At 38.0% G+C, this 9,439-nt stretch overlaps 1 protein-coding gene across 3 annotated transcripts; it reads left to right on the top strand.

The window, feature by feature from the left end:
- The first annotated feature begins 1,164 nt into the window (after nt 1-1,164).
- Nucleotides 1,165-9,238, top strand: LOC141587061 (UBP1-associated protein 2C-like). Of its 3 annotated transcripts, XR_012519688.1 has the most exons (4): nt 1,220-2,466; nt 8,135-8,440; nt 8,600-8,679; nt 8,774-9,238. XR_012519688.1 is itself a non-coding variant. In XM_074408481.1 (2 exons), the coding sequence occupies exon 1, from the start codon at nt 1,337-1,339 to the stop codon at nt 2,459-2,461; it is 1,125 nt and encodes a 374-aa protein (XP_074264582.1). In that variant the 5' UTR covers nt 1,165-1,336; the 3' UTR covers nt 2,462-2,466; nt 2,684-3,025. The 3 variants fall into 3 exon arrangements, 1 of the variants encoding a protein (XP_074264582.1); XR_012519687.1 differs by having other exon boundaries at nt 8,600-9,238; XM_074408481.1 differs by lacking the exons at nt 8,135-8,440; nt 8,600-8,679; nt 8,774-9,238 and adding an exon at nt 2,684-3,025 and having other exon boundaries at nt 1,165-2,466.
- The last annotated feature ends 201 nt before the right edge of the window (nt 9,239-9,439 follow it).

The raw sequence follows: 9,439 nt of genomic DNA on the forward strand, positions 1-9,439 counted from the left end.
AAACAACATTCAGATACACTAGATCGATGGTAGGATGGAAAAGGACGGAGGATTGGCCATGAACACCCGAACCAGCTTCAAAAGCACGCTTGACTTCCGGAAACCATTGACACATATGAGTTGCCGAGATGCAATGACAAGGTATACTTCCACTCTTACGAAAAGAATGAAGAAAGAAAAAGAGATAAGCAAGACGACGAAGTCTGCCATCAGCGGAGATGACTCTCCTACACCTTCAAAATTGAACCCATTGACCATAAGATTCATAGTCCAGAAAACCGAGCAACCGAAAGGCTGGCAATAAGGAGAACCACTTAGACAACCCCATTGACCATAAGATTCAAACGTTTAAGTTATAATTTTAGTATAGGTACGAATAAGAGTTGAATATAGTTTCACTCTTTATGGTTACAACTTACAAGTGGATGGATTCAGATTAATGATATGTGAGAATGTAAGGTATAAATTTTTTTTACTGAAAAATTGGGTATTCCTCTTATTTGATTAATTATTTTAAACATTGTTATAGTATTACTTTAATACACATTGTGTATATATATATATATATATATATATATATATATATATATATATATATATATATATATATATGTATATATATATATAATATAAATCTTATTTATGAAAGGGCCACAATGTATGATAACGAAGTAGTTTTATTAACTATATAAATACTTACGGAGTAAACTAAACTATTATATCTTAAATATCATTCAAATATTTTAATTTTAAAATTTTAAAACAGACCCGTGAATTTCACGGGTTTAAAACTAGTTTTATTTAGCGGAATAAAAATGTAATTATCATATACGAAATAGTGAAAAAACTAGTTTTAGGTCCATTTCGGTCCAAGATCGGACCGAACCAAATATTTGGGGTTTGGTCCGGTTCAAGACCAATTTTTTTTGGTTCAATCTTCGGTCCACTAAATTTTTATTTGGTCTTCGGTCTGGTCCGGTTTGGTCCGATTTTCTAGAAGACTTACTTGTCAAGGAAATTAGGAAAGTGTTTTTGCGCTAGGAAAAAAAGCTCTTGCAAGTCTCTCATAATGGAATTGGAAACCTTTCCAATAATCTTTGCCGACCTAAGGCTAGGAGGGCTTAAATTCCTAAATCCTAGACTAGAACAGAATAACACAATTACACACAAAAAGCCCATCTATTACCAATATAAATACACCTTCAACAGTCGCACTCTTCCCCAAAATTGTGTATCTTCTCCTCTAGGGTTTCCTCACCTCCTCCTCCTAAACCCCTCCTTCTCCATTAATCTTCTTCCTTCTTCCACCGCCGCAATCAACAATCAACAATCAACGATGGACGCCTCTAAGAAACGCAAAGCCGACGAAAACGGCACCGTAATCACCACCGACCAACCCGAAACCCTAACCCAAGAAGACTCCCGTAAACTTCTCGAACCCTTCACTCACGAACAACTCCTTACTCTCCTCACCACCGCCGTTACCACCCACCCCGACCTCCTCTCCGCCGCACGCGCCGTCGCAGATGCCGACGTCTCCCGCCGTAAGCTATTCGTCCGCGGTCTCGGCCCAGAAACCACTACGGACTCTCTCAAGTCCCTTTTCTCCTCCTACGGCGAACTCGAGGAGGCCGTTGTTATAACTGATAAGGCTACTGCGAAATCTAAAGGGTATGGTTTTGTCACTTTCAAGCACGTTGACGGCGCGTTGCTTGCGTTGCGTCAGCCTAGCAAGCGTATTGATGGGAGGATGACTGTTACTCATCTCGCCTCTGCGGGCCGGGCACCCAGCGGCGAGGACCAGGCTACTAGGAAGATTTATATTGGGAACGTGCCGTATGAGGTTTCTGCTGAGAGGCTGTTGGATTACTTTCTTGTGTTTGGGGATATCGAGGAGGGGCCGCTAGGGTTTGATAAGCAGGGCGGAAAGACGAGAGGGTTTGCGTTTTTCGTGTATAAGACCGAGGAAGGCGCTCGCTGCGCGTTGATGGAACCGATGAAGGTGATTGACGGCCACACTGTTATGTGCAAGTTGGCTGAGGATGGAAAGAAGGGTAAAGTTGGTATTCCTATGGGGAACAATTCGGGTCCAATAGGCGAGGGCATGGGCGACAGGATGGGGCAGAACCCGATGAATTCGAGTTATGGACCGCCAAGTTCTGGGAATTATTCTAGCTATGGGCCGGGTCCTGGTAGTATGGGTGGACAACCAGGGGGTGGTGCTGGATATACTACGCAGATAGGTGGGGCGTATAATGCTGGGCTGCATTTTGGTGGGCCGGGTTCTGGGGATTTTGGGAGTTATAGGATGCCTCCTCCAGTTTCTATGCCGCCCCCGTCTGGTGGGCCCTACTCTCAGGAGAGTGGTGGTGGATATACGTCTGGCTACATGGGACATAATGCCCCTCCTCCTCAAGGCCCTCCCGGTCCAATGTACCAAAGAATGCCACCTTATTTCTGATTAAGGTACTCTTAGGCCTTCAATTTTGCGATTATGTTATTTTGTTTAAATGCTCCTGTAGCCTTTGATGTTTGATTGTCGATTCGTTGTAGTTGTGTGTAGGAGAATCACCGTGGTTTTCTGGAACGTATGGGTGCCTTTTTAGTTCTTTTTGTATAGAGTTTGATTCCATTATCTTTTGATGAATGATGAATTAAGTTGTGAATGTAATGTTTGGTTCAGGTGTATGAGAGCTACTTGGGCGCAAATTGCTTAGAATGGTTTTGATGATTTCCTGATTGAAGTGTCATTTGCTTAAATGGACTGCTGGACATGTCTTGCTGCTACCTGCTACCTGCTACCTGTTACCTGCTACGCCTTAAGTGCTACGTAGTACTAATAGTTATTTTTCTTTGGAAGTGGTAGATTTTAGGACAGTCTAGAATTGATGCAAGCTTAGTTGTATTTTCTTTTTCTCTTTTTCTGTTTTCTGAATTATCTTAGTGGAACTATTATAAGTGTTGATGTGGAGATTTTCTCTGTTTGATCGACTTTTTGCTGTCAATATATAGCTTTTAATCCCAAGCAGCTGTTCGATGAATTTATTATGCTAATTTTTGCGTTTTGTAAGCTTTTCTTTTATATTTCAGTGTGGTTATATTTGGATCATATTGCATCTATGATATTTTGGCGTGTGTTGTTTACACAACTTTTAATGTGTTTGAGCTGTGTTTTCTTCCAATTCATCTGCAAATGGTTATATTATTCCATTAATTGTATTGAATTTATAACTGAAGCATTTGGTGGCATCATCTTCCTTGATAATAGGATATATATGGGAAAAAGAATCAGAAATAATAACTACAGCAGGTTCTTAATGACGTGTATAAACTAGCTGATATATGGTTCTGTTCAAGGCTTTTATCACGGGTTCCGATATGCAGATAATTGCTATCTTGGTCTATATGATTCTTTCTGCTTGTGGTTCTTTCGACCTACCTTATTCTTCTGCTCTGAGATCAAAATTGCCTTTTTTTTCACCATAAATGTATATAATTATTTTTGAAAGACCGAGTTCTTCAAAGAATTTGTCGGGAATATTTCACAGATTTTAAGTGTCACATAGCTTATCCAGAGCTGAGAAGCAAAAAATAATTGTCTGCTCTCTCAAATTGTATAGTGTTAATTGGTCTCTCAATCTTTCATGAATGGAGTTCTACCCGTGTTTTTCTATTGTTGACGCTTGCTGTTATGGATCATGCTGTTCGTCCATTTGAACAAATTGGAGTTACGGTATCCAACTGAACTTCGAGACAAACTTAGATAAAATTGAAGGCATTGATTGGTGTAAAAGATATCAGCGTATTATAACAATGCTGTTTCTATCTATCGGGTGCATCCCATGAAAAGGTCTTATGTATGATTTCTCTGCGGAGATTGGTTATAGCTCAATAAATTTGTGTGTTCCCACATGCCGTTGTGAGGGTGTTTGGGTTCATTGCCATTTTGATAAACTTAATAAAAGGCATTTATTGGCGGAAAGGATATCAACTGGTTGTAATAGACGGCCAATCCTTTTTATAGGAAGGCATAATGAACTGTGTTGGTCACACCTTCATGAAAAAAGGTTTTAATCTATCTTTAGCATCCCTTGGTGAATAGGAAGGCATAATGAACTGGGTTGGTGGGTTGGTCACACCTTCTCTTAGCGGAGCTCACATTTTTCTCCATTGGTTGCTATATGTGGGCGTGAGGGTGTTTGTGCCCAGTTCCGATTTGATAAACTTAGAATATTAAAGGCGATTGTTGGGAAGTTCATCGCTTCCAATTTGATTGTCTATAGATAGATGGAAGGAAAGGATATTGACTCATTATTTTGATCTATGATTTCTAAGTATAGTCATATGCTTATATGCCATATTTAGTCATATGCTTATCTTGCTTGGACCTGCTGTGAAAATAATCCAATTGAACTTTCTCATTTCTCGTTTCCTACCCATGTGTTGCTTCTTGTTTTTTAGCCCTCGTAAATGCATTTTTAACTCCTTAGTCCCCACCAAAATTATGGAATGTGTCACTTTGACATTTTCACTTTTGACAAATCAAAAACTTCTAATGGAGATACGCATTATGGGAATTTCTATGAACTCGCCAGTTGAACTTGTTTTTCATTGAATGATTTATGGGCAGTTTAGTCTTTACGTATTTATTTCACTATTTTACTTTTGCAGTCAACGATTCCTTTTTATATTTCCAATGAAACCGCAGATAAATACTTTTGACTTCAAAATTTGATGGAATAATCAAAAATGTTTCACTAAATTTTGCGTTCATATCATAAAGTAGTTGTTGGTCCATTGCAAATCTGTATGGACATTGCATTATGAGTTATCCATGATATATTTGTAAAGTTTTCATCCGACCATCACAAGCATTTGAGGCACAGTAATGTTCTTGTAGTCAACTCAACCTTATTGTATGCATAGTGTCTTACTAGTTTCTCTTTATTTGCGCATGGACCACAAGTTTACAATTGCTGTACTAGTTTCTCGTCTTGATGCATACATATTTTTTGAATTCAGACTTTGCAAAGCTGTGATCTGTGAATGTTATTTTCTGCATTCTGGAATTACTTGTGAAAATACCAGTGTCATCTTTATAAGTTTGCTTGAAGGTTATTGTCTTCTACTGTCCCTTGCCTGTCAAAATCAATTATCTTTTGCTCAGAAAATATTTTAGTGACAGTGTACAAACAAAATTGGAGACATGAAGGTTATGCAGTAGAGAAATGCTACTATCTCGCCCATAATTTTGTGAACTAAAAGGAAGAGAAATTTCTAGTAGAAGCAGTTTCACAGCTCTCGTGAATGTCATTTTTTAAAGGCTAGTATCCGTTATCTGTCAAAATCAGTTATCTTTTTTCAGAATCAATTTTAGTGATTTCAAACAAAAATGGAGACATAAAGGTTTCACAATAAAGACAGGCTACCATGTCGACCAGAGAAGTTAAGTAAACAAAAGGAAGAGACATGTCTAGTAGAAACCGCCTTACAACTCTTATCACCACATCCTGTGCCGGTAATGCATACACAATTTCATTCCAGCCAAATCCCATTTGCAAGATGTGAATAATGTTCTGGGGCTCTACATAATTTCTCTGTCTCCAGCATTTTGTGTAGATATTTACCACTCAAATTCATCGCTTCAGTTCCTTCCATGAGTCCTTTGGGGTGAGTAGGGTCTGCAAACCTTTGTGCTAGTGCCTTAGCAACTTATCCAGAGATCAAACTTCTGTCTAATGTATGACTATATTTGTTAATTGATTTAAGTTATAACTCTTTCCTTTTCAGCAGCTTTTAGCCACAATCTAAATATAGTTTGCCATCTTTGTCTTGACAAATTTCATCACTTCCATAAGTAAGAATGCTAATATGAATATTAAGTTTCCGTCTATTGCTCTAGTTTCACTTCTGTTGTAGTACATGCTCCATCCTTTTGGACATTTGCAGCACAGGAAGATTTAGTTTCCTACTTTTATCTCCTAGCTATATTATTAGTATATTTGTACTCCCTATGCTATGGTTACGTTTGCTTTTGGATTGGCTTTAATTCAATCATACTTAAGTGGGGACTCCTAGACTCCTAGGACATTTTGTCAACTTTACCCTTGGCTTATCCTTTCTCTTCTCTCAGCTAGTAGCCGCGCCAGAGGTAATTATTTGCTGTTCTTAGATTTCAGTATTATCAAAAATAAGATATGCTTAACGCAAAAGAACTGTGTAGTTTGGTTGAGGATTGGGATATATATTCATAAAGCAGTTGATTAAACGACAGTGGTCAGATGACTTTACCATGTTGGCTGATTCTTTGGTGATAAATTGGTGAGAATTGCAGATGGCAATGAACGTTTACTCTTGTTTTTTGAGATTTTGGTCTCATGAATTCATCAGCCAATAGGTGTTGATTCTGTTGGCTGTCAGGTTTTGTGGTGTTACCCTGCATCAAGTTATGATGAATCTTGTGTGTTAAATGCAGAATCACCCTTTTAATTTTTTAACCGGATAGCCTAAGTTTTGCTTGATTTTTAATTTATGAGCTTTATCTTACATATTTACCTACTTGGAGGTAATTAATTCTGTTGGCGGTCAGGTTTGTGATGTTACTGTGCATCAAGTTGATTCTTATGTGTTGAATGCAGTATACCCGTTTTTCTTTTTATTTTATTTTTAGAATTTTAAACCAGACAACCTAAGTTTTACTTGAGTTTCAATTTATGAGCTTGAGCTTATCTTACATTTTTACTTGGATGTAGTTTAACAAGCTCTTGTGTGTTGTATGATGCATCTTGGGTGAGACTCTGTCTCTTGTGGTTGTTCATGCATTTGACCGGTGCAAGGTTTGTGTTATTTGGCTGCATTATTCCCCGTGACACAAAGGTTTTCTCAAGTTTCTTTGGTTTATATACATGCATCTTCAGAGGTTTGTGTTTCCTAACTGTTGTCGTAGCCATATTTATGGTTTTGGTCATTATTTCATTCACTCTTACTTTAGGTATGTTGGGTTCCTTCTTTATGTTGTCAATTCAAAAGCTACTTTTCTGCTTGAATCATTGTCGGAAACTGCTTGATATTTAAGTTGGGGTAAGCTTCTGAATCAGATTTTCATCTGTTGAGGGATCATTTTGGTCTGATTTCAGATTTGCTAAGCTCGTTTCTTTATAATCTGATTTCAAACTTCAAAGTTGCATTTTCTGTCACTGGAACATAATTTTGCCTACTTGTGAATAATACATTTGATGCTGCAAGCCTGCAAATATGAAATACTCCATCTGCTTCTTCCTAGCATTTTGCTGCTTCTGTATATACTTTGAATGCGTTGCTAGAGTTTAGATATTGTTTGCTTTTGGCTGATTGTGTGTTTGTTTGGCATAGCTGAGACTTGTGTTTTCATTGTACTCGCTGTTCTTAGTTCCTTTCCTCGATTTCAAAATTTGTGTACCTCCATAAACTGAATGTCTACTTGCATCTTGTGTGAGACTTTTGTAGTTTTCTTTACTGCTGTGTTCCTTGTTACGTTTCTTTAGCATGCTTGACGCTTCATTTTGTGTTATGGTGTCAACCTTTTTACTTTTTTATTAGTGCTTTTAGGACTTCATATTACGCTATTTGGTTGTATTCTTGGCTTTTCAGTTCATTTGTTTTCATAGATATGATCTTTTAAATATTTTACATGGTTCTGTATTCCCTCCTCTCTTCTTGTTCCCACCTGTTTAGTCACGGCCTCACGGGTTAATACTGTTCTAGTAATTTTCATGTGTACAAGTAATTTTGAATGCCTTCTTGTGTGTATGTGTATTGTGTTTTGGTTGTCTAGGACTTCAATGATCTTTGTATCCTTGGCCTTCAACTTTGCAGTCCTTCAATGTCCATTTGACAATTTTTTGTTGACTTATCGTCCTTGGCCAATTCACCCGATCTTTTACTTCGGGCTGGATTCTACTTTTATGGCAACCTTTGTGTCTATTTTGTGGAATGCCTTCATGCTCATCAACACCGTGAACAAATTTTGTAGGCTTATTGTATTCTAATTTCATTTAAGGCCATTATTTGTTAAGATATTCAAAAATTGAAAGTTTGCTCAAGCTAATAGAGTGCGTATGAGAACTTTTTTTGATCATGGATCCTTGCTTCTCAGGCCTGGTGGTGGACCCTTGGGTTTCTGTGAAGGCTTGTCAAATGAGAAACTGGGCAGTTCTACTTCCGTTTGTTTCGCCGCTGATATTGTTGTCTTCATAGTAATGTTCACCTTCCTCCAGCAGGCGGGTGCATTTGATTGATTGGTTTGGTTTTATGGGCCCCTCTTGCCATCTGAAGTGGAGATGAGTTGGGGCAGGGAGTTGTTCTATTCGTTGTCATTCAACTTGATTTCATACCCATCGGCCATTTAAAGTTCACCATGCACCTATTTGTTGAGGGATGGCCGGTCCCAGTCCTTCGTAAGGTACTAATATGATTTACGTTTTCTTTGGTGAAATTATGGGTAGAGCCGTAGAGGTGATTCGTCTTTGTGTCCTTCAATTCTTTCGGCTAGTCTGGCATATTGTCCCAATTTTATGCCATTCCTTTATATATCTATTGTAACAAGTTCACCATTGCACAGCTGAATTGAGGTTGAACGCATGAACTGCCGCCTAGTAATGAATAATGATCAGCTCAGACCTTCACAACGTATGGTCGCAGGTGAATCTTCTTTGCGTGTGTCCATTTCGTGGACCACTCTTGAGATTCTTGGAAACTGATGGTACTGACTTACTGCTTTTTATGTCGCTTAAAGTGATTTGCAAAATCTTCAGCACTATCAGAGTAGGAACATACTATTTGTGGTGTCCGTCATCCTGTAGAGTGCTGTATAGCACAGCCTTTGAAATACACTTGTATGTGACTGCTGAACAAAATTGAAGGAAGCTAAATCACAGACTCCAAAGGTATGGATTTTCACTTTGTTTTATTAGGAATTCGAGACCCCCATTTCTTGATTTTTTTTTGGAGTTTTTGTTACACAATGAAGGTCTTGTTATCCTGTATATGAAAGTTAGGTTGATGGATGTAATATCTTGATACTAATACACAACTGCCTGATTTATCTTCTATTTTTATTTAATTTTTAGTCTTTAAATGCTGGTCGGGTTACGGGAAGTTTGTATTGGCTCTAACGTTAAAGGAAAGAATCATTGGGTACAAATTGTCTTTACTTCACAGAAAGACTACTTCACGGAGTGCTCTAGTTCTAGCATTGACTATAACGTTTGTATCTTTCAATTTAATCTCTGATCATAAATCTAGCATTGTAGAGATTAGAAGATTCTAATTTAGAATCTATCGGGCGGATGAATGCATTACATCTCAGTAGTATAACTCTTGTTTTTAGTAAAATATGTTTGTAGCAGGTGTTTTTCCTTTGAGAAGGATAATCACGTTGACAGGTAACCACATATGACTT

Source organism: Silene latifolia, chromosome 6 (assembly GCF_048544455.1).
Source record: "Silene latifolia isolate original U9 population chromosome 6, ASM4854445v1, whole genome shotgun sequence".
Classification (NCBI taxonomy): domain Eukaryota; kingdom Viridiplantae; phylum Streptophyta; class Magnoliopsida; order Caryophyllales; family Caryophyllaceae; genus Silene; species Silene latifolia.